The 26,882-nt window shown below is 46.1% G+C and overlaps 1 protein-coding gene across 3 annotated transcripts in view; it reads left to right on the top strand.

Moving 5' to 3' along the window:
• MYLK3 (myosin light chain kinase 3) overlaps positions 1 to 22,739 on the top strand; it is an 87,682-nt gene extending 64,943 nt beyond the window's left edge. For all 3 annotated transcript variants that reach the window (XM_083163695.1, XM_083163696.1, XM_083163694.1), the window contains exons 8-13: positions 2,583 to 2,724; positions 3,824 to 3,894; positions 3,975 to 4,103; positions 4,714 to 4,866; positions 19,578 to 19,710; positions 21,873 to 22,739. In XM_083163695.1, coding sequence (XP_083019821.1) covers positions 2,583 to 2,724; positions 3,824 to 3,894; positions 3,975 to 4,103; positions 4,714 to 4,866; positions 19,578 to 19,710; positions 21,873 to 21,944 — 700 coding nt within the window. In that variant the 3' untranslated portion in view covers positions 21,945 to 22,739. The remainder of the gene's footprint in view (positions 1 to 2,582; positions 2,725 to 3,823; positions 3,895 to 3,974; positions 4,104 to 4,713; positions 4,867 to 19,577; positions 19,711 to 21,872) is intronic.
• The last annotated feature ends 4,143 nt before the right edge of the window (positions 22,740 to 26,882 follow it).

The raw sequence follows: 26,882 nt of genomic DNA, 5'->3' as shown, positions 1-26,882 counted from the left end.
CAATAGTTTCCTTATTGGCCTTCCCCAATACAGTCCATTATGAATGCAGCTGCAAGGTTAATCTTCCTAGCCAGACGTTCATTGTCTGCAAAGCTACTCTGTCAGTAACAGTGGCGTAGCTTTATTTGGGGCGCCCCCCTGCCGTTAATGGGGGGGGCGCCCCCCTCTCCCTCGTCTGCCCGTGCCCCCCATGCCCCCTCCCCCCATTGCCGCAGGCTTACCTGTCCGCCGCGCGTCCCGGCTCCCCTCCCCTCCTGGCTTTAATTAATTCTATGCAGATGGACCACGATAAAATGGCCGCCCCCATACCGCAGACAGTTTCAGAGAACAGTCTGCTTTATGAGGCGGCCATTTTATCGTGGTCCGTCTCCATAGCATTGATTGAAGCCTGGAGGGGAGCCGGGACGCGCGGACACTGGACAGGTAAGCCTGCGGGGGATGGGGGGGCGGGGGGATTACTATAGCACCGCAGCCCCCCCGGCGCCCCCATATGCACAGCGCCCCCCCCCCCCCGCGACCGTGGGGGCTGCGGTGCTATAGCTACGCCACTGGTCAGTAACTTCATTGGTTACCTGTATTTTACCTTAATCAATACAAAATCCTTTTACTTACACACAAAGCCATAAACCAAACTACACCAACATACTGTACATCTCTTCTCTTATCTCAAAATATCTTCCAACTCGACCTTTACGCTCCTCACAAGATCTGCATTTCTCATCCACACTCATTACTTGCTCCCATTCCTGATTGCAGGAATTTCTTCGGGCTACACCAACTCTGTGGAATGCCCTCCCAAGCACAATAAGACTCTCCTCCAGTCTCCAAACCTTTAAGTGTTCCCTGAAAACTCACCTCTTCAGGCAAGCTTATCAAATTCCAGAACCAGCCACTTAACTTTCATATACCATTCCTATCTAATCACATCCCCACTGTCACATCCACCATGGCGTTTACCCAAAACCCCTGTGCTGTACTCAGCCCTAGGCACTCTAGTCGCACTCATAAAACCATGGCGCTCACCTCCGCTTGTGTCCCTGGCTCCGGTGGGGTACATGTGGCCGCATTGTCATCGCGTGGTGACACTGGTGCTATGTGCTCCACTACTATGCAGGGTATGAGTGGCGTGCCGCCATGTGTGTTTGTGCCTGGTTTATTCTCTGACTGAATGCCGGCATTGCGTAGTTGCGTACATCCAGGCCGGCTGAAATCTGTCGCCCTCACTGGTGGGCGCCATCTTGTTGGTTACCTCTGCCTCTCCTGTGCGGCTCCGCCTCCCCTGTCAGATTGCCTGACCAATCACCGCGCAGTCCACCTGTTAAGTACTGACTGACCAGGCTAGTCCGGCAGTCAGTACAATGATGTTTATCCCTCAGCATCATTGCTCCTGCCTGGCTCTGTAGCTTTCCGCTACCATCCTGAGCATCTCCACTGAAGATCCCCTGCTGGTCGTCTACTGCTTCAAGTGCAAAAGGACTCACTACCGCCAAAGCGGACCTTCCAAGGTTAGCCCTTCCAAGGGGTCTCGCCTTGTCTTTATTCCCGACGGTTACTTCCACAGTCACCTCTGTTTGCAGCCACAACCATACTCAGCAAGGACAAGTCTTCTTCATTTATTTCTTCATACTCATCCAATCAACCAATCCTCATCCAATCATCCAATTCTTTATCCAACCATTCACTCGTCATCCAAATCTTCATCCAATTCTTTATCCAACCATCCAATTCTTTATCCAACCATCCAATCCTCATCCAACCATCCAATTCATCCAACCATCCAAGTCTTCTTAATTTATTTCTTCATCCTCATCCAATCAACCAATCCTCATCCAATCATCCAATTCTTTATCCAACCATCCAATCGTCATCCAAATCTTCATCCAATCCTCATCCATTCATCCAATTCTTCATCCAATTATCCAATCCTCGTCCAATCATCCAATTCTTTATCCAATTATCCAATCTTCAACCAATCCTTCATTCTTCAAAACCAATTCTTTACTACAATTCTTCAAACAATATTGCAATATTCTTTCAAGACCAAGCATCAACATCTTCTACAATAATATATTGGACTATTGACTTTGTGCTTTCATATCTGCCATATATATTTCATGCCATCAGTATCATTGTCTTGTAATTCCTTTATTAAATCTATTTCATTTTACATTACTTGTTTCACTCCATTCTGTCGTGGATGCAACCCCCATATGTTAAAGCACCCAGCCTACGTTACTCTGCAGCTGGTGCTTCTAAAAGCATGACACCCACTATATAGTCCACAGATAACCATTATTTTCTTCACATTTTCCATCCTACTGACCCATGGCCAAACTGCCGGGTCACTTTATCTTACAGCACACCATGAACCTTTGAATTCTGGTGGACCTTATGCAGTACAGAATATCTATGCTTGCGTATCCATGCCTATTTCCCTATAGATTGTAAGCTTGCGAGCAGGGCCCTCCTACCTTTGAATGTCTATAAATACCCAGTTTGTTGTATCACTGTCTCCTTTGTAAAGCGCAACAGAATATGCTGCGCTATTTAAGAAACTGTTAATATATAAACTTCTTTCCCAGTCTGGATGGTGGAGAATTGTTTGACAGGATAACGGACAATGACTACAACCTGACTGAGCTGGATGCTATAATGTTCACCAAGCAGATCTGTGAAGGGATATACTACCTGCACCAGCAGTACATTCTCCATCTGGACCTCAAGGTTAGGCACTACTGTATATTACCCTATACGTGGTTTTGGTGGTGAGTGGAACCATTTAGTTAAAACCGAACACACCAGTGGTGGATCCAGGGCAAGGGGGCTGCAGCACAGTTCAAAATTCAAATAGAGCCACGCCCCCTGCCAGAGGGTCAGTTAGGAATGGCAGTTGGTGGCAGTTGACGTGGATCCCCTATATGAATTTGGAACTTGGCGTACCCACAGTCACAGGACATCAGCTGTCCGCCCCGATATCGGACCGGATGCCACATGTCTAATTCAGCCCAGACTGACTTACATTTGCAAGCAGGGGAAACATCATTCGATGTTCAGTGACCATCGTAGGATATTGCCCCCTTACGCTACCCTGCAATCGAATCGTGCGAGCGTAAAATGCAGCTAAAATAAAGCAAAATAACCTACGCCTACGTGAATTACAGTAAAATACAAAACGTTGTGAGGGCATCTAACAACGGGATGCAGTCATTTGGTCTACAGCATGATGGTCGACAGCCATTAGGTCGACACCATTCGGTCGACATGGTTCTAGGTCGACATGTCATTAGTTCGACAGTGTTTATCAGGCATGTCCAACCTGCGGCCCTCCAGATGTGCTAAAACTACACATCCCAGCATGTATTGCCATCATTCTAGCATTCCCTAATAGCCAAATAGTGGCAAGGCATGCTGGGATGTGTAGTTTTAGCACATCTGGAGGGCCGCAGGTTGGACATGCCTGGTTTAGGTCGACAGGCATGGTGGGAGAATAACAGTGTGCTGAGTGTAGCGAGGCACCGTGCCCGAAGCATAGCAAGTGCAGCGATGATACCAACCCCTAACAACTTCCACCCTCACTGAATATAACATCCTGTAAGCAAAACTGAAGGGGATGTAGTCTCTACCCAGTGGGGACCACCTGGGCTTTTCCCTGTGCTCCGGTTCACCAGTCCGGCCCTGTGCGGCATGTCCCTGACTCTACTGAAGAACACAGCCGATAACCTTTAGGAGCCTAAAATGTCAATGCTTAAGAAGACCGTAATCTAGTTGGGGTTATAGAAGCCATTATAACACTGGTAATAACTACATTATTTGTCTCCCTCAGCCTGAAAATATTCTGTGTGTCAGTCGTATCGGAAACCAGATAAAGATAATTGATTTTGGATTGGCGAGAAGGTAACTGACCTCTTTCTGGTCATCAGGATGATAACAATTTGGGTCTGGTTGAGACATTATTGACTTTTGGTCATTTCTAGGTACAAGCCGCGAGAGAAGCTGAGGGTGAATTTTGGTACCCCGGAGTTTCTGGCCCCTGAAGTGGTGAATTACGATTTTGTGTCCTTCCCAACCGACATGTGGAGTGTGGGAGTCATTACTTACATGCTGTGAGTCACTCACTGGCTTGGATCACACTACAAAGGTTGTTATGTGAATCACCAGACTTACTGCCAAACCTCTGACTAGAATCCTGTAGCTACAAAGGTAGTGGGCAAAGGCTCGGCCTCCTAGGCCACCAAAAACAACGGTGTCCCAAAAAAGGACAGCTCTATTGCGCATGCGCGAATCATTGTTAAATTGGCCAGTGGGCCCCCATGGACCCAGGAGCCCATGTATGATGCACATCTTGGACCCATTTATAGATAATCCTCCGCTGCTATTTATCATGCCAGAGCTACTCTGAGAGTCCCAGGGAAACCACGCTACACTGTGGTGAGTTTTTCTCTACTGTTTAATGAAAGGGTAAAACGATTTTCCAGGCTCTGAATGTTCGGCTCCTACGATATCTAAAGATGGCGTTAGCCTATTGTAGCAATTTTTGTATTCTCGTAGAGGGATCTGGATCCCCCCCACTAAGGCATGCACAGCCTAAGCTGTATCCACGTGAGGTCCACACCCGGAAAGAGAACATTAGTGCTAGCAGGCACTGTTTGTTTGCACCTGTCGGCACTTGTTGGCATGCCCTTACTAACCAACATGATGCTCCTTTGTCTGCAGGCTTAGCGGCCTGTCTCCGTTTCTGGGTGAAAGTGACGCAGAGACCATGAACTACATCGTCAACTGCAACTGGGAATTCGACTCTGAGACATTTGCTCAAGTGTCTGAAGAAGCCAAAGATTTTATTTCCAGACTTTTAGTCAAGGAAAAGAGGTAACGAGCTCCCCTGAATGATCATTCACCCACAAACTCCCCTCAATGATCATTCACACACACAAGCCCCTCAATGGTCCTTAATCCAGAAGCTCCCCTCAATGATCAATCACCCATAAACTCCCTTCAATGATCATTCACCCACAAACTCCCCTCAATGATTATTCACCCACAAACTCCCCTCAATTGTCCTTACTCCACAAGCTCCCCTCAATGATCATTCACCCACAAATTTCCCCTTAATGATCATTCACCCACAAACTCCCCTCAATGATCAGTCACCCACAAGCTCCCCTCAATAATTATTCACTCACACGCTCCCCTCAATGATCAGTCACTTACAAGCTCCCCTCAATGATCAGTCACCCACACACTCCCCTCAATGATCATTCATTCATACACTCCCCTCAATGATCATTCACTCACCCTCCCCTCAATAATCAGTCACCCACAAGCTCCCCTCAATGATCATTCACACACACACACACACAAACACACACACCCACTCCCCTCAATTGTCCTTAATCCACAGGCTCCCCTCAAATATCATTCACCCACAAATTTCCCCTTAATGGTCATTCACCCACAAAGTTCCCTCAATGATCATTCACCCACAAACTCCCCTCAATGATCATTCACTCACACATTCTCCTCAATTGTCCTTAATCCACAATCTCTCCTCAATGATCATTCACCCACAAATTTCCCCTCAATGATCAGTCACACATACACTCCCCTCAATGATCATTCACTCACACTCCCCTCAATGATCTTTCACTCACACACTCCCCTCAATTATCATTCACTCACACTCCCCTTAATTTTCCTTAATCCACAAGCTCCCCTCTCCCCTCAATGATCATTCACCCACAAATTCTCATCAATGGTCATTCACTCACACACTCCCCATAATTGTCCTTAATCCAAAAGCTCACCTCAATGATCATTCACTCACAAATTTCCCCTTAATGATCATTCACTCGCAAATTTCCCTCAATTAACCAACAAACTCCCCTCAATGATCAGTCACTCATACACTCCCCTCAATGATCAGTCACTCATACACTCCCCTCAATGATCATTCACCCACACTCCCCTCAATGATCAGTCACCCACAAGCTCCCCTCAATGATCATTCACCCACAAATTTCCCCTCAATGATCATTCACCCACAAGCTCCCCTCAATAATCAGTCACACATACACTCCCCTCAATGATCATTCACTCACACTCCCCTCAATGATCTGTCACTCACACACTCCCCTCAATGATCATTCACTCACACTCCCCTTAATTTTCCTTAATCCACAAGCTCCCCTCTCCCCTCAATGATCATTCACCCACAAATTCCCATCAATGATCATTCACTCACACACTCCCCTCAATTGTCCTTCATCCACAAGCTCCCCTCAATGATCATTCACTCACAAATTTCCCCTTAATGATCATTCACTCACAAATATCCCTCAATTAACCAACAAACTCCCCTCAATGATCATTCACTCATACACTCCCCTCAATGATCAGTCACCCACAAACTCCCCTCAATGATCAGTCACTCACACACTCCCCTCAATGATCAGTCACTCACACTCCCCTTAATTTTCCTGAATCCACAAGCTCCCCTCTCCCCTCAATGATCATTCACCCACAAATTTCCCCTTAATGATCATTCACCCACAAACTCCCGGCAATGATCATTCACTCACACACTCCCCTCAGTGACCAGTCGCTTACAAGCTCCCCTCAATGATTATTCACCCACAAACTCCTCTCAATTGTCCTTACTCCGTAAAATCCCCTCAATGATCATTCACCCACAAATTTCCCCTTCATGATCATTCACCCATAAACTCCCCTCAATAATCATTCACCCACAAACTCCCCTCAATGATCAGTCACACATACACTCCCCTCAATGATCATTCACTCACACTCCCCTCAATGATCTGTCACTCACACACTCCCCTCAATGATCATTCACTCACACTCCCCTCAATGATCAGTCACCCACAAGCTCCCCTCAATGATCAGTCACTCACACACTCCCCTCAATGATAAGTCACTCACACTCCCCTTAATTTTCCTTAATCCACAAGCTCCCCTCTCCCATCTTCCCTCAATGATCATTCACCCACAAATTTCCCCTTAATGATCATTCACCCACAAACTCCCGGTAATGATCATTCACTCACACACTCCCCTCAATGACAAGTCGCTTACAAGCTCCCCTCAATGATTATTCACCTACAAACTCCCCTCAATTGTCCTTACTCCATAAACTCCCCTCAATGATTATTCACCCACAAACTCCCCTCAATGATCAGTCACTCACACTCCCCTCAATGATCAGTCACCCACAAGCTCCCCTCAATGATCAGTCACTGACACACTCCCCTCAATGACCAGTCACCCACAAACTCCCCTTAATGATCATTCATTCATACACTCCCGGCAATGATCATTCACTCACACACTCCCCTCAATGACCAGTCGCTTACAAGCTCCCCTCAATGACTATTCACCCACACACTCCCCTCAATTATCCATCATCCACTAGCTCCCCTCAATGATCATTCACCCACAAATTTCCCCTTAATAATCATTCACCCACATACTCCCCTCAATGATCAGTCACCCACAAGCTTCCCTCAATGATCAGTCACACACACACTCCCCTCAATGATCAGTCATCCACAAGCTCCCCTCAATGATCAGTCACCCACAAGCTCCCCTCAATGATCATTCACACACACACACACACACACACACACACACACACACACACACACACTCACTCCCCTCAATGGTCATTCATATACAATTTCCCCTCAATGATCATTCACCCACAAATGTCCCTCAATGATCATTCACTCACACACTCCCCTTAATGATCATTCACTGATACACTCCCCTCACTGATCAGTCACTCATACACTCCCCTCAATGATCATTCACTCACACACTCCCCTCAATGATCATTCACCCACACACTCCCCTCAATTGTCTTTAATCCACAAGCTCCCCTCAATGATTATTCACCTACAAATTCCCCTCAATGATCATTCACCCACAAATGTCCCTTAATGATCATTCACTCACACACTCCCCTCCATGATCATTCACTCACACTCCCCTCAATGATCAGTCACCCACAAGCTCCCCTCACTGATCAGTCACACACACACACACTCCCCTCAATGGTCATTCACCTACAAATTCCCCTCAATGATCATTCACCCACAAATGTCCCTCAATGATCATTCACTCACACACTCCCCTCAATGATCATTCACTCACACACTCCCCTCAATGATCATTCACCCACACACTCCCCTCAATTGTCTTTAATCCACAAGCTCCCCTCAATGATTATTCACCCACAAATTTCCCCTCAATGATGATTCACCCACAAATTTCCCTCAATAATCATTCACCCACAAACTCCCCTCAATGATCATTCACTCTTCACTCATACACTCTCATCAATGATCATTCACTCATACACTCCCCTCATTGATCAGTCACCAACAAGCTCCCCTCAATGATCAGTCACACACACACACACACACACACACACACACACACACACACACACACACTCACTCCCCTCAATGGTCATTCACCTACACATTCCCCTCAATTGTCCTTAATCCACAATCTCCCCTCAATGATCATTCACCCACAAATTTCCCTCAATGATCATTCACTCACACACTCCCCTCAATGATCAGTCACTCATACACTCCCCTCAATGATCATTCACTCACACTCCCCTCAATGATCAGTCACCCACAAGCTCCCCTCAATGATCATTCACTCACACACTCCCCTCAATTTTCAGTCACTTACAAGCTCCCCTGAATGATCATTCACCCACACACTCCCCTCAATAATCATTCACCCACACACTCCCCTCAATAATCATTCACCCACACACTCCCCTCAATTGTCCTTAATCCACAAGATCGCCTCAATGATTCACCCCCAAATTTCCCCTCAATGATTATTCACCCACAAATTTCCCCTCAATGATGATTCACCCACAAATTTCCCTCAATAATCATTCACCCACAAACTCCCCTCAATGATCATTCACTCTTCACTCATACACTCTCCTCAATGATCATTCACTCACACTCCCCTCAATTGTCCTTAATCCACAATCTCCCCTCAATGATCATTCACCCACAAATTTCCCCTTAATGATCATTAACCCACAAACTCCCGTCAATGATCATTCACTCACACACTCCCCTCAATTGTCTTTAATCCACAAGCTCCCCTCAATGATTATTCACCCACAAATTTCCCTCAATAATCATTCACCCACAAACTCCCCTCAATGATCATTCACTCTTCACTCCTACACTCTTCTCAATGATCATTCACTCATACACTCCCCTCAATGATCAGTCACTCACACACTCCTCTCCATGATCAGTCACTTACCAGATCCCCTCAGTGATCAGTCTCCCACAAGCTCCTCTCAATGATCATTCACACACACACACACACACACACACACACACACACACACACACACACACACACACACACACACACACACACACACACACTCCCCTCAATAATCAATCACCCACAAGCTCCCCTCAATGATCATTCACACACACACACACACACACACACACACTCCCCTCAATGATCATTCACACACACACACACACACACACACACACACACACACACACACACACACACACACTCCCCTCAATGATCATTCACTCACACTCCCCTCAATGATCAGTCACCCACAAGCTCCCCTCAATGATTATTCACCCACAAATTTCCCTCAATAATCATTCACCCACAAACTCCCCTCAATGATCATTCACTCTTCACTCCTACACTCTTCTCAATGATCATTCACTCATACACTCCCCTCAATGATCAGTCACTCACACACTCCTCTCCATGATCAGTCACTTACCAGATCCCCTCAGTGATCAGTCTCCCACAAGCTCCTCTCAATGATCATTCACACACACACACACACACACACACACACACACACACACACACACACACACACACTCCCCTCAATAATCAATCACCCACAAGCTCCCCTCAATGATCATTCACACACACACACACACACACACACACACACACACACTCCCCTCAATGATCATTCACACACACAAACACACACTCCCCTCAATGATCATTCACTCACACTCCCCTCAATGATCAGTCACCCACAAGCTTCCCTCAATGATCATTCACCCACACACTCCCCTCCATTGTCCTTAATCTACAAGCTCCCCTCAATGATCATTTACTCACACACTCCCCTCAATGATCAGTCACTTACAAGCTCCCCTCAATGATCATTCACCCACAAACTCCCCTCAATGATCAGTCACTCATACACTCCCCTCAATGATCAGTCACTCATACACTCCCCTCAATGATCAGTCACTCACACTCCCCTCAATGATCATTCACCCAGACACTCTCCTCCATTGTCCTTAATCCACAAGCTCCCCTCAATGATCATTCATTCATACACTCCCCTCAATGATCAGTCACTCATACACTCCCCTCATTGATCATTCAGTCACACACTCCCCTCAATGATCAGTCACTTACAAGCTCCCCTCAATGATCATTCACCCACAAACTCCCCTCAATGATCATTCATTCATACACTCCCCTCAATGATCAGTCACTCACACACTACCCTCAATGATCATTCACCCACACACTCCCCTCCATTGTCCTTACAGTGTCCATGACTATATATGTTGACATAGACACAACACACCCCATGAAACACGCACGTTGACCTTTTCCCGGGTTCGACCATAGGAAACTCAACCTCTTGATTGTGTTGATCCAGAGACCATGTTGACCTTTTACATGTTGACCAAAAGTGGTCAACCTATTGACTGTCTATCTAACTATTTTAGACCAAATGATCTACCTACCCCCCCCCCCCCCCCCCCCAACTATAGACTGGATAAATATTGGGTGTTTGGCCAGGCGGTGTGCGGTGCTAAGACGCCCTCTACGGCCCACTGCTTAGCAAGCTGCCCTGAATCACCCCCAGAGCTCCCATGCAATAAGGAATGGGAACTACAGTAGGCAGTGGCATGACAAGTTCCCTGAGCTTCATTACTTGTGTGGACTCACCTGCCAGGCCGCAACACCAATTATAAATAAGGGCTTATCTCTAAATCTGGATCCAGTGAGTCCTTGTGACAGCCACCAATCATTGGATTGGAGGTTAGTCACGTACAATATGGCACTTTTGACACGATTTATAGATTTATCAGCCCAATGGGTGGAAAGAATGTAAAAATGGGCCATATCGTATGAGGGTATGGGCACCTAAAGCCTCACAGTGAATCAATCTGCTCTCATGAGCAATACGTACCTATATACATAGAGGCAGTGGCGTAACTAAGCTACTGCAGACCCCACGGTGGCTTGGAGGAGCCAGCGCTGGCGGGTCTGCGGGGAGCGCTGCCGTCCAGGACACTGTTGCGCCTGGTGCAGTCTCTCCTAGCCAGGCCGGGATGGATACAGTGGAGGGGAGTAATCCACCCCTGCCTGAGGACCCGGAAATAGCAGCCACTCCAGGAGCCAGGGCAGGTGACTCGCTAGCGGAGGACCCTGCTGCTGGAGACATGAGTAATGGCGGTGGAGATGTGGCCTCCATGAACATCCCGGAGGCCCCGGTCGGTGGGGTGGAGTCGGTGCTGATGCCAATAGGTGCCGTGGGGAGCACAGGCACTGGCAGCTGGGCAGCGGAGGAAGTGATCGTTCTGGAGGATGGAAGGTGCCGCGGGCAGGAACGGCAACAGTACACTGATATCTCTGGCGGGCCCCCCTAACCCCGCCCCCTTGAGCAAAACATTTTTCGTATACTACATATTGAATGTTTTTTTTTTATTGTTACAATATTTCACTAATACCGGATGAGGGTCAGAGTAAGTACCCTTACAGGAACCAGGGGGGTGCCTTTATAAACCATTGCTAGTCACTGCATTGCCGCAGCTATGCTAACAGCCCCTGAGCACCTCAGAACCTTGGGGCCCCTAACAAGTTTAGGGCCCGGTACAGGTGTCCCCTTTGACCCCCCCTGTCGCCTGCCCTGGCCGCGGGGAGCACAGGCACTGGTAGCCGGGCAGCGGAGGAAGTGATTGTTCTGGAGCATTGAAGGTGACCACTAATTAGAGTGGGGCTGTGCAGCCTGGTAATTCCGGGCAGATACCCGGATCAGGCTGCAGCAGTTGAGTGGCATGCTGGCCATTGGTGGCGGGCATCTCTCTCTTCTCTGCACTCCTACTGGAGAAGGCAATGATGGAGAGACACAATGCCTGTTGCACTGCTGAAGGCTGTCCCAGCCCTGGTTGTGTTCTGCTAATTTGCCGCGGAAGATGATGCCACTGACCCCCATGCTCTGTGTGCAGTGCACTGGCCAATGGGACCCAGGGAGCAAGGGGTGACTTGTGTGTTCAGGCACTGGGATGTATTGAGAGGGATTGCGCTGTGGACTATATGGGTTAAGGTAGGCAGCTGCTGAGTGAGGGTACACTACAATACCCTGAGGTGTATGCAAGAAAGGAAATTTAAACACACTGCTTAGCCCAAATCCTTAAAAACACAATTTAGTGACTCCGATGTTCTGACAGCAGTCAGGATGGTTACAGGATTGCATATTATGTAATGGGCATTGTGGTGTGTGGCATTATGTGTATTGGGCATTATGGTGTGTGGCATAATGTGTAAGGAGCATTACGGTGTATGGCATATTGTGTAATGGGCATTACCCCTTGAAGAGAGGCAGCACACAGTTTTTTTGGAATGTGCACATTAGTTTAAAAATATCTATATTTTTTTTAGTTAATAAGATTTTTTAGTCTGGAGCTTGTTGCATTGATAGAATTGCAGAGCATTTCACGAAGAGGAAGAAGAAAGACTCTCTTTTTTGTTGGGACACTCTTGTCTGGAGATTAATAAACATAATCTCAGTTTAGAAAATTGCTTCATGGGTAGTCAAAAGAGGAAACGCCAAATGGGAGTACTCTGGAGACGCCCCTTATTGTAACCGTCAATACTAGTATAACAAGTAAATATAGAAAGATGGTGTAAAGATGAGGGTTATGTGTAGTAAAAATTAACTTTTATTTATAATTTTCATTAAAAAAGTACTAGACAGACCTATATGGTTAGACACACCACAACATATTTTCTTAAACCACACTTGTGATTCTGAAAGGTACGTACATATGTATATGGACAACCTATGCTGAGATTGTCTCTGATCCCCTAGCTCACCAACATGATGGCTGGGGAAAAGGCTCCCGTTTTGGGGGGAAACGGTCATCTGTCAGACCACACTTAAGTCGACAGTCATTAGGTCGACCCCGGAAGGTCGACTGGGCCCAAGGTTGACAGGGTTAAAGGTCGACATGGGTCAAGGTCGACATGGGTTTAGGTCAACAGTCATTAGGTCGACATTAGTTTTTCACTGTTTTTTGAGCCGACATTTGCCGACAGGCGGTATTTCATGCCCTACCATCCACTAGGGCGTGGTGGGAGAATATAAAATAGTGTGCCGAGCGTAGCGAGGCTACGTGCCTGAAGCATTGCGAGCGAAGCGAGGGGCTGCGGTTCAACTCCAACTGTGTCCATGCCGACTGTGTCGACATTCGGGTAAAAAACCAGTGCAAAACTCATGTCGACCTAATGACTGTCGACCTAAACCCATGTCGACTGTGGCCCATGTTGACCTTAAGTCATGTTGACCTTAAGTCATGTTGACCTTAAGTCATGTTGACCTTGACTCATGTCGACCTTGACTCATGTCGACCTTGACTCATGTCGACCTTTAACCCTGTCGACCTTGGGGCCAGTTGACCTTCCGGGGTCGACTTAATGACTGTAGACCTAAGTCTGGTCTGGCAGATGTACCGATTCCGTTTTGGGTTAGTACCCTGTAAAACCTGGCTTGTTCTAGCAGGAAAGTAGAAATATTTACAATGTTTCTAACAGTGTTCCACAGAGTCTAATAGAGAGACAATGTATCGAATATGGCTTTAGAGGTAAAGCCTGTTTGTTTGAGGTTTTAATGAGGCAGTCTCAGGATCTGCATATTATTTCATATTAAATGTCACCGAGTCCTCAATTAAAGAAAGTTTCTGATACTTGATATGACAAGGTTTGGACAAGTAATTAGATAGTATCACAAGATAATGGTTTCAAAGATATATATAAAAAAATCTGTATAATGGCTTCAAATATCCAGCCAATTTAAGGATAAGTATCCCCTAGTAAAAATATTCTCAAACAAGAATATTTTCATTCAATATGTTGGCATTTCAAAATATGCTATAATTACTCTGCAGCAAAGGATACCGAAGTGCGTAAGTAATAGGGTACAGATATTTGAACAGGGTTTAGTAGATATACAAAGAGAAGGGGGGGTTAGTTTAATGGTGAAGTAGTAGGTTGTATTCTCCCTGTAAGGCCCCAGTCAGAGATATTCAAACCGACTTTGTATACCTATGGCAAAGGTGGGTAGTTCTGTTTATATAAGGGGAGTCACCTAGTCCTTTCTTGATCAGAAACAAAAACAAAAAACCTTTGCTAGCTTCCACTATACAATAGTGGGCTTGTGAGGTATTGTGGGAAATCTCAGTTTGCACTGGGTTTTGAGGGATAGAGAAGGAAAATCTCCTACTGATCCTATACTTGAGATGCTGCGCCCCGACTTTATATACCTATGGCATAGAGTGGAAATGTTTCCATTGAAAGTCATAAAGGTCACCCTCTCAATTTATCATGAAACTGCCACAGTTTGCCAGCTGCCATCTAAATATTTATGATGGGCTTTAAAGGTATTGTGGGTGAGCACGCTCTGTATTTGGGATATTCAGAGAAATTTGAACAACTGCTGTTCCCAGTAGTCCTGCAGCCCCCCTGAATAGATTACGCTCCAGTGCAGGGTGGTAACCGCAGGCTGTGGTGCAGCCAGGCTGTGGTGGTGGAGGGTGAGCGGCACCTGGCTGTGGTGCAGACAAACTGTGGTGGTGGAGGCCGCAGTGGCGGATTCAGGGGGGGGGGGCACCCGGGCACGTGCCCCCCCTGTCATTTCATTTTGTAGGTGAGGACCAGGGCTTTCCATCGAGCCCAGCCCCGTGTCTCTAGCCCCCCGGGAACCGGAGATATCGCCTGGCAAAGCTGTAACGTTTTTTTCACATAGGATAATATGGGTCCCGTCAATTCCGACCCCCACCCGGTTCCGACGGCTGCCAGTTCCCGCCCTGGCACCACAGAAGCTTTTGGTTGATCTCATTCAATTCCAAATCGCTGGGCCTTCAATATGATTCAGGCTGGTCCATATCGGTCAATCGGTTCCAGAGATATTGCGTGTAAACCGATTTTTTTATTTTTGAAATTTAATTTCATGGCTGTTCATGTTCTTTGAGGGCAGATTACTCTGGAACCAAACGTTCCAGTTTCACTGGACCAAAATCATTCAAAGCCCACTCAAAAGTTCTTCAATATGATACTCATGTAAATGGGTCAGTTGGTTCCGAAGATATAGTAGCCGGATAAATGAGATAACTGGTTAAAGGGGGGGGGGGGGGAGGGGTGGTTTTCTCTCCCCCTCACACCAGAAAATGCAGGGACTAGGCTGGTGTAAAAGGGGCCAAACTGGGAATGCATTTTCTGGTGTGAAAGGGGTATTATTTCAAATAGCCGGTACCTGCAGTGTTCTGAATACAGCCAGGCTCTGCCACTGTCAGTGGCTATCACTTCAGCCTGGCGGCGGCTGTCCCCCATTTACCGCGAGCATGTATTCCCCCTTGGCAATGAACATGTAATCCCACATTGCAACGAGCATGGAACCTCTGGCAATGAGCATGGAACCCTTGGCAATGAGCATGTAGATAAGCAGCACTTAGGTAGCATAATTTTTAATAGGCATTATGGTGTTTGGCATAATAAATAATGGACATAATGGCGTGTAACTTAACGTGTAATGGACATTATGGTGTAAATGTTTAATGCGTGCCTTTGGTGGACAATGTCCCTGTTTATGAAGCGTATTGTGAATTTTGGCTCAATCCATATGGCATTATGTGAATTTTGGCTCAAACCATTTGGCATTATGTGAATTTTGGCTCAATCCGTGTGGCATTATGTGAATTTTGTCTCAATCCGTGTGGCATTATGTGAATTTTGGCTCAATCCGTGTGGCATTATGTGAATTTTGTCTCAATCTGTGTGGCATTATGTGAATTTTGGCTCAATCTGTGTGGCATTATGTGAATTTTGGCTCAATCTGTGTGGCATTATGTGAATTTTGGCTCAATACGTGTGGCATTATGTGAATTTTGGCTCAATCCGTGTGGCATTATGTGAATTTTGGCTCAATCCATTTGGCATTATGTGAATTTTGGCTAAATCCGTGTGTTATTATGTAAATTTTGTCTCAATCCATGTGGCGTTATGTGAATTTTGACACAATCCATGTGGCATTATTTGAATTTTGGCTCAATCCATGTGGAATTATGTGAATTTAGTTTCATTCCATTTGGCATCATGTGTAAGGGGGAAGTATAAAGGGGTCTAGTATTTTGTTGCATAATGTGTAGAAGTTGTATATGGTGTTGTAGACTACACTCAAGGACACACCTCTGTTGAGTGGCCACACCCCTTTTCCGGAGCGCGCCTTCGGCGTGCGTACAACTACATCCTTCGCTTTTGTCGCCATGGTGGGCCTGCGTACTTTAAATGCCAGTGCCTATTTTTAATCCCATTCCCACCCTCTCTCTGCCGCTCTCTTAGCATGTACACTGGCACCACTAACACCGCCCCTCCCTCACCTAAACCCTCTTTTATCATGGTGCCCCCCCTGTCATTTTATCCTGGATCCGCCCCTGGTGGAGGGTGAGCGGCACCTAGCTGTGGTGCAAATTGTGGTGGTGGAGGGTGAGCGGCACCTGGCTGTGGTGCAGACAAGCTGTGGTGGTGGAGGGTGAGCGGCACCTGGCTGTGGTGCAGACAAGCTGTGGTGGTGGAGGGTGAGCGGCACCTGGCTGTGGTGCAGTCAGACAAGCTGTGGTGGTGGAGGGTGAGCGGCACCTGGATTGTGGTGCAGTCAGACAAGCTGTGGTGGTGGAGGGTGAGCGGCACCTGGCTGTGGTGCAGTCAGACAAGCTGTGGTGGTGGAGGGTGAGCGGCACCTGGCTGTGGTGCAGACAAGCTGTGGTGGTGGAGGGTGAGCGGCACCTGGCTAACAATTGGCTGCTTAGGCAGAGTAGAGATCAGTAGGATTTTAGTAGTAATGGATATGGTAGCAAAAGTAACTATAGATAAGAAGAATTGAATGGTAGTGGGCAGGGAAGTGGTAAAGAAAGGTGATACCGAGTTAATCCCTGCTTGAGAAAAGGCGAGATAAGCAGAAAGAAATTAGCCGGTAAATAGGAGCAGGTATAGGATGAGATTTTAGGTGTATTTGTACCGTACAATCAAATGCGGGTTCAGCTGCCGTTACGTAGTGTGCAGTCCATGCTGGGGACGTAACAGAGACACGAGGTCCCTGTCCGTCAATTCCACTGGTGGACTCGGCTGCCGTCAATCTGTGGGGCAGATTTATTAAGCTTGGAGAAGAGATAAACTGGAGATAACGCGGAGAAAAGGTAAAAGGAGATAAAGCACCAGCCAATCAGCTGTGTTTGAAAAAGACAGTTGGGAGTTGATTGGCTGGTGCTTTATCTCCTTTTACCTTTTCTCCGCTTTATCTTCAGTTTATCTCTTCCCAAAGCTTAATAAATCTGCCTCTTACTGATGCAAAAGACGCCGGAGGAGCCGCGTCTTTGGCCCTTATTCTGATCTGTGCGGAAATTCCCGCATTCTTACGGAGCGGTCCGCACGCCACGGTGTTTTTCCGCATGCGGCCATCGTCCGTAGAAACGCCCACGTGTCCTCCGCATTCGGACGGACTCACTCTTTAAGAACAGGGCGTGTTTACGGACGACATACAAACCATGCGTGTGCGGGAGAAACACTCCGATTCGGCACGGTATTACAGAGTATTACAGAGTATGCTCGGGAATACCGCATCCGAACGGGAGCCAAGCGGTGCTACCGCACGTAAGCGGAGGATTTCCGCCAAACAACCCACTATGAAGTATCTTCTGCAATACATCACATGACCCACTTATTCAATTACCTACCCTCATAAAAAACAGCTTATTTGGAATTGGAATCAATTAGATTCCAATATATCCTTACAAGCATGCCTAACACATGCATAGCACACATTAACCCTTACAGCAATGTAAGTGCAATGGTTTCTATTAAAGCACTGACAAGCGGCCTATTAGTGAGTAATGAGTAAAGGAGTAGATTCTATTGGGTTCAGGTGTTAATGGTTGTAGTCATTAGGCGTACGTTCGCCTACCGCATGAACGAGTGGTGTCCGCAAAGCAATAGTACACTTGTGGACACCGCACATTTCAGCCCTTTTTGCTCGCGTGCATTCGGAGTGGTTTCCGAATGTACGCCCCCCAACATAAGTGTACTCCCCCGTGTCCGCCCATGTTTCCGCCCCGTTTTGCCCACTTTGAAACTACGCCCATGTGTCATTCCGCATGACGCCCATAATACGCCCCTATTTCCCGACTGATAGCGGTGACCAGTTTTGGACGGTCTTTGTCCGAACTGGTACCGAGTCAAGGCGTGGCACATGCGCGTAGCGTTCTCCACGCATGCGCAGACGCCGTAAAGACGCAATCCGTAAGAACGCGGTAAAGTCCGCATCAATCAGAATAAGGGCCTTTGTTTCAACCAACGATCGTTTCACCGGAAAAGGGGCTTTGTGAAGGTGTGAGAATTGCAGAGCAGTCAGGTAACTTACATTAATACACCCCACAATCAGGAGAGTTAAATACTCGGGGCCGAGTTTAATACTACAGGCTAAGGAGTTAGATGAGCATCATTACATCTTCTGATTCCAGAGCGTCCGGGTGACAGCTGAGCAGGGTCAGTACTTGGAAAAGTGAGTTAGAAACAAATAAGGAGCTCGGAGCTGTCATAGACAGAAGAGGACGCTTGGTGTAATTAGCAGAACAGCACATCCTAATCAGCAGAACAAACTCATTTCACCGCTGAAGAGCATTATTATTGCTGCTCAGCACGTTTATTAGATGGAGGTGAATCAGTGGATGCATCTACTAACAGCTGATTATCTTACATCACCTGAACAGCTATTGTCTTCTCACCTGAGGTTTGGAATCAAAAAGAGGTGGAGTTCGTGGACCCCCGCACATAAAGTTGGGCCCCCGCACATAAAAGCTAGCTTTGCGTTACAGGAGACCCCTTAATGCAGGAATGGGGAACCTTCGGCCATCCAGCTGTTGTGGAACTACACATCCCAGCATGCCCTGCTACAGTTTTGCTATTTGGCCATGCTAAATCTGTTGCAGGGCATGCTGTGATGTGGAGTTCAACAACAGCTGGAGGGCTGAAGGTTCCCCATCCCTGCCTTGATGCCTGTGCTAGCTTTGCGTTACAGCTTTGTGGTTCTGGGGACCCCTTAATGCCTGGGCTAGCTTTGGGCTGGTGACAATCAAACAATTACAGCCCCCCCCCCCCCCCCTCTCCAAAAATCCTGCGTTTGCCCCTGATCCTGCAAACCGAATGGTAAATCCCAAGTTTTCTTCTTGCAGTGGCCGGCTCAGCGCTGGACAGTGTCTGAAACACGAATGGCTGCTCAACATGCCTTTGAAAGCCAAAAAACACAAAGTTCGCCTCAAGTCCCAGATTCTACTTGAAAAATACATGGCCCAAAAGAAATGGAAGGTACGTCCTTGCTCTCACATCTGAGCCCAATTACCTACTGCTCGCCCAAAGCGCTGTTCTTCTCGCACACGTGGGGAAATGTATCAAACCTTCAATCCCAGCATCTAGCTCAGGCATTCCCAACCACGGTCCTCAAGGCACACCAAAAGTGCAGGTGTTAGTGATATCCAGGCTTCAGCACAGATGGTTTAATCAGAATCCCTCAGATACTAATTAAGTCTCCTGTGCTGAAGCCTGGATATGTACAAAACCTGCACTGTTGGTGTGCCTTGAGGACCGTGGTTGGGAATGCCTGATCTAGCTATTCTTTATCTAGCACAGGCTATGAAATGCCAGTAGCTGACTCTTTATCTCTCTGGATTGCTTGATACATCTCCCCCATAATGATGTAACTAAAGGCCCATACACACTAGAAGATCATCTTTCCAATCTGGCTGGTTGGAATGAAAATCTGGAAATTTCTGGGAACAAATTGACTGGAAAATGGACAAAAGCAGTCATCTGCATTAAAGCCCATACACACTAGAGGATATTGACATCAATCTCATTCAGAAAGAGGCTTCTGAACAATATTGATGGCAATATCTTCTAGTGTGTATGCCTGATATCGGTACTGCTTTCCTAGCATGGCGCCCGTCTCAATGATTGTATGCCTTAAGTTTAAGGTACTTAAGGCATACAATCAATGCGATGGACCCGTTTTTTTTAATCTCATGGATCTTATGCATCCATAAGATGCATGAAATGCATGAGATCCATGAGATAAAAAATTGTGAGCCCCCAATAACCCTTGTTAACGCCACCAGCACTATCAACGCCAACCCGAAGCGTGGCGAGCGGCGGCGGCGGTACGCGTCCTCCGACCTTTTCATACCCCCACTATCCACGTCGGCGTGGAGTTGATTTTATATAGTGTAGCGAGCCACCGAGCCCGAAGCGTGGCAAGCGCACGCGGACTACTTTACATGTATTCTGCGTCCCCTCGCGGGGCTCGCTGCGTTCACCACGCTTCGGGCTCGGTGGCTCGCTGCTCTCGCCATACTATATAAAATCAACTCCACGCCAACGTGGATAGTGGGGGTATGAAAAGGTCGGAGGACGCGTACCGCCACGTCAATAGTGGGGTGGCGTTAACAATGGGGGGCCATTTCACCCATGAGGGGGGAGAGGGATCAGCTCAAGGAAAATTGTTCACCAATATCTTTCGTCTTTCAAATCTTCTAGTGTGTATGTCACTAGTATGGTCCTAAAATTGACCGATTTGTCTTTAGGACCAATTTGTGTTTATTTTACATGTTTAGGAGCAAATTGTCATTTGCTCCCAAAAATTTCCAGATTTTCATTCCAACCAGCCAGATTAGAAAAATAATCTTCTAGTGTGTATGGGCCTTTACTCTCTGAAAATATAACCTAGAAATAATGGAGTCGACCATGCCACTGTTCCTATAAAGCAGGCATTCCCAACCATGGTCCTCAAGGCACACCAACAGTGCAGGTTTTCTAGATATCCAAGCTTGAGCACAGGTGACTTAATTAGTATCTGAGGGATTCTGATTAAACCATCTGTGGTGAGGCCTGGGTATCACTAAAACCTGCACTGTTGGTGTGCCTTGAGGACCATGGTTGGGAATGCCTGCTATAAAGGGAGCCTAGTAATTCTCTAGGAAATGGTGACAGGTATTAAGTTCTTCATGGAGGCTGCCATTTTGTGGGCATCGATGACTGAAGGTTGCTAGTAAATGAGTCACCTCATATTATCAAAATGGCTGCCTCAACTATGTGTGAGGAAGATGACTCTACTGGGTAAATGTATTATGCTTCAAAGAGTGTAAAGCACCGCTTTGCACTTTTTGAAGCATTAATAAATTTACCCTGTAGAGTCCTCTTCCTCACACGTATCTGAGGCAGCCATTTTGATATGAGGTTACTCATTCACTAGCAACTTTCAGTCAACGAGGCCCACAAAATGGCAGCCTCCATGAAGAACTTAATACCTGTCACTAATCCTTTATAAAGATATAATGTTTTTTTCATGCTCGGACATCGCAAAGTATCTTGGCGTGTTCCTTTCCGATGCAGACCGCGTGCGTTGATATTCTGTGCCAGACAAGTACAATATGCATTAATGCAATGACTTAACTTTCCGGATTCTTCCTCTACAGAAGTATTTCTATATTGTGACTGCTGCCAATCGCCTGAGGAAGTTCCAAATGCTGTCCATCAAACCCTCATAAAGCTGGACAAGACCATCAGCATACAGTTCATGGACTGTACATAATCGCCTGGCAACTGAATGACACAGAGGACTGTGGGACTTACACCACAGACACGTGGACAGTTGAAGTACCGGCACAGCCATGGGCACACAATATAAGTCTTTTGTTTTAGAATATGTACATAGACATTTTCAGGAGGTCAAGCCTTGGCTGTGTAGGTTTTCCAATTCTCCCTCAGCCTCGTTCTCAAACATAGTGACTCTCTCCAAATCCAAAAAATTGCGGCATCAGTAACTTTACATATAAATACCTTCTCGTGTTACGTTTTACATTTTTTATTCATATCATAAAAAATGATTGTAGTGAAATAAATATGATATTTATTACCTGCCCATTAAAATGACAATAATAATGCTATAGTATAGATGCAACATTGCACACCTCACTTGCCATGCTTTCCCCTTGCAGGCTGCATGGAATGGCACTCTGCATGCCAGTAGCGTAGCAGTAGTGCCCCATACAGCAGCCCAGACTCCGGAGACCAATGTGGTTTCTGGGTGCAGGCACCGCTGCTTGCTGTGCATGACATCACAGGCAAAGAGGGTGGGGCCAGGACAGGGAGCTGCAAGCGCTAGTTAAACCACTGTATACCCAGATGATATGGTGGCAACTGGCCAACAAATCGTATCCGTGGTACACATCAGAACAATGTAATGAAGGAGAGTAGAAACAGTGTGTAGTTCTGCATGCTATACTCATACCCTCCAACATGACCCATTCCATTAGGTACAAAATACTCCGTTCCTGGACTTTCCTGCCAGTGGCAGTTACAGAGGTTGGACTCCAGCACAGTTCAAAATTCAAAGAGTGGGGTCACATTAACTGCCAGTGAGTCCAGGACAGTGATGTTTGGAGTGGGTTAGGTGTGGCTCCCCTTTTTGAATATTGGATTGCGCTGCAGCCCAACCTCTGCAACTGCCACTGGCAAGTAAGTCCAGAAACAGCATTTTGTACCTAATGGAATGGGCCATGTTGGAAGGTATGTATACTGCCCAGTTGACCCCGCAGGAAGGCCGACTAGATGAAATCGCTAACGACCACAGGAGAGTGTAGATAGCACTACACACTACTCAATCTGGCCAATATGTCATTCCGATTCAGCATAGAAGTGACACATCAGGCCAAGTTTGTGCTACTGTCTTTATAGCTGATTGGATGGTATGTTATCTCCTAAATCTCTCTCCAATACTCTATAGACCCCATGCGGGCAAATTACTGGCCTAGCTACATAGATTAATTAAACAATGACTTGGTTTGCAGATAGGGTGTTCTGCCAGCGCTCAAATAACTGCTGTACAGGGGCTGCTGAGTTATGAGCCGTCCTAGCTCAAGATTTAGCTTCAGTAGTAGAGTATGGATTAACTCTGCGCTCACCTTCTAACAACCTCCTCTGTGTGTATTACGAGGGTTGTATTGCTGTGCCCTTATGTGAGTGCAGGATAAGAGATGGCTCAGTGACCGTGTGCCCAATGAGATAACTGAATAACAAAAAAAACCTATGTACTGTGGAAACGGTATACGCCCCGTGCTCACCTTCTAATGTTATTAATGTGAGTGCAACTGGCTCTTGCTAGTGTGGGGTTAATGATAGGAGGTATACAATATTGTGATGCAAAAGTGGAGTTTATTTACAAGTGCAATATCATACAATAGATGTGAAGCTGCATGGATGCACACTTGCCAAGGGGGGGAAGGGGTAGGTACACGGTGTGTGGACCTCACAGTAGTCCCAGTACTGGCATGCCCCTCCTCAGAATAAAATTCCTGATTTTTTGACACCAAATGTAAAAATCAAAACTCTTTATTTTAAAAGTTCACATTCCACTTCACCATAAAAAGATAGCGATTGCTACTCGGTAAATCATAAAAACCTTGAAATGTATTCGCTATCTGGTCATTGAATAGGGTGATTCACCGTTTTAGTCAAAAAATCGCCGTACAGCACGAAAATAGCACAAAATCGCCATAAAACATGGCGAATCAGCCTCATTGAATACTGCCCTCTGTGTGAAATGTCCGGAGGGGTCAAGGTGAGTGCGTGAATGGCTCCGGGGGCTGGCGTCCCTAACCCAGCCGGTGGTGCATTGCACACTTACCCAATACCCTGTAGGCCGGTGTTATCCAGATGTCCCTCGCCGCGAGTTCCTGATGTCTTCACCGGCGCCCACGCTGATGGCAGGTCTGCCGGCTAGGATTCCACATTGCTGCAACTACTGCCGCCGTCACTTCCGGGTTCGGCTGGAGAGCGTCGGCCGGGAGTGACAGGGTAGTAGGAGCGATGTGCGCTTGACTCCCTGCTGGGACGGGAGGAGACTTGGTGAAGGCTGGATGCAGACTTATGTGAACTTGTGCTGTTGTAGTGGATATGTATCATTTCTACAGTACAGTTCTTTTTGTCATTCGGTTATCTCATTGGACACATGGTCACTGAGCCATCTCTTATCCTGCACTCACATAAGGGCACAGCAATACAACCCTCTTAATACACACAGAGGAGGTTGTTAGAAGGTGAGTGCAGAGTTAATCCATACTCTACTACTAATGACCTGGTGTGGTAAGAGGAGACAATTGAAAAGCTTTAGAATGCACAACAACTATATCACTATAATAAATAGAGTAGGTCACAGAGCGCGGTTTATACCTCTATTTATATAGAGTACGTCACCAGAGAACCATTTTATGAAATACACCACTGTGGGATAAGAAAGTGTGTTTGAAGAATAATTACACTGAAATTATTAGGTGTTTGTTTTAATTTCAGTTCTTATGTCAGGTACCACGACTTCCCTATATATAATAACACCTGATATTTGAACGCTGCCCACAATCAGCAGGAGACTGAATTTTGCTTAAATATGTTACTTTGTGAAAATCAGACACTCCTTACCAACATATGTTAGCAGGGTTAGATATCCATCATTGTCTCCATGGTTACAGATATTGAGAAGTGTCAGATACTTATGGGTTAGTGATATGGTGTACACACTTGTACAATCTAGACTATCTGCATACAATATATACAATTTAGACTATATAGTGCAGATCTGCACTATATAGTCAATGCAGCCAAGACTTTCTGGCTGCGATACGGGAGCGCGCATCGGAATCGCAAGGGTTATAACCTGTGCGATTTGCATGAGATCCAGATGAGATTTTGACTATATAGTCAAAATCTCATGCACATTGTACAAGTGTGTACACACCATTAGTTTTCAAGAGCTGATTTCAGGCAATATCCTAGTTGTGGTTCCCATTACAACCATTTCACAAAAGCCAAATATTTACATTTTAATGTTTAGATGACGACAGTCTTTTATTTCTGCTCCGTGTGTCGGCTATGCTGCATTGTATGACACACTATACGCTACAGAATGAAGTTCCGGGTTATGGAAGCATTTGCATAACTTAATATTCATTTTAAAATGATACAAATGTATCCATTACTATTACCCTCACTGACATGCCCTTTTCCCACTGCAGCCTTAAAACGGTATATTGCCGATTTTTGAGGGCAAAATACCGTTTAAGGCTGCAGTGGGAAAGCGCCAGAGTTGAAATACCGTTTAAAGTTAAACGATATTTCAACCCGTTTTAAACAGTAATCTACCGTTTAAGAGGCAATGGGAATGCATCTTAAACGGTATTCTTAATGTAAACAGGCTACAATTCAAGCGATTGGTTGTTGCCTGTGTTGTGACACTCCCCACAACCCTGAAAAGCCCATTAAAGTCACAGATTTGTGCTGTAAAAACGTTTTGAAGAGCTAAAACGTTTTACCTGCAATGGGAATGGTACTTAAATGGTATTTAAAACTGTAATCTGCTGCAGTGGGAATGCTAAATACCGTTTAAGATTACCTGTAACTTAAAACGGGTCTGCAGTGGGAAAGCAGCATTAGGCTGTCACTTGGGTTTTAACACAGCCTCTTTCAGTCATTTAATGGGGTAACCTTCATGGCGATATTTGCAGTTTAATTTTGTTAGTTTTAACATTTTAGGTTGTGTCAGACATTGCGTGACTGTGAATAAGATCTATGTGATTTGTAAATTAAATAAATATATACAATAGAATACTTTGCATGTTCTTGTATTAACAATTAGAGTGAGTATATAGTGCACTCATCAGGGGAAATCTGACACAAATTCAATAGACATCAGCATTTCCCCGATCTCTGTGTTTGTAAAGGTTTGTCAATTCTATAGGGCCTACACACGTGGCAATATGCAGCCATTTTCTAAACTATTTTACATAATTTAACAACATCGCCATGTGTGTAGGGGCCATAACGATGCACAGCCCCACTCGTCGCTGTCTCCCGGAGATTAATAACCAGCACGCTGGTTATTAATCGGTTGGGACCAGTGTTCTCACCTGAAAACACTGGCCCTGACAGATCACTGGCACATAGCAGTGTACTCAGCGATCTAGCGCCGCGCATATCGCTTATCTACACACATCGCTACGTATGTAGGCCCCATTAGCTTTGTGAGAAGACAATTTTGTGTAAAACATTTGGGTAATTAAGTCACAAACAAGTGGCCCCTGACTACAGTATTGGTGCTTTAAGAGAGGAGGGGGACCCATTTGCAGGCTCTTTCCAGCAATGCCATAAACGCTGGCATGGTGCCAGAATCTACTGGGTATGCGTACGTCTCGCATTCCCGGGGACACCTCCAATGCCCAAAACACCCAAAAAAAAAACCAAGGCATTTGACTGTCTAGAGGGGTGTTTAATTAAATAGTTGCACGGTGTGTGTGGATTCCCTGCACCCAGTATAGATTTGCCACTGTCCATGACATCCATACACCTACATGTGCTTAACCAGACCTAGTTTAAAGTTAAGTACGGATGTAAAGAGCCCAGCTCCAGTAGCGAATAAGGGGGTAGCTTAAAAA

The sequence above is a fragment of the Crinia signifera genome, chromosome 11 (assembly GCF_055691185.1).
Source record: "Crinia signifera chromosome 11, ASM5569118v1, whole genome shotgun sequence".
NCBI lineage: Eukaryota > Metazoa > Chordata > Amphibia > Anura > Myobatrachidae > Crinia > Crinia signifera.
This window is presented reverse-complemented; position numbering and strand designations above follow the sequence as displayed.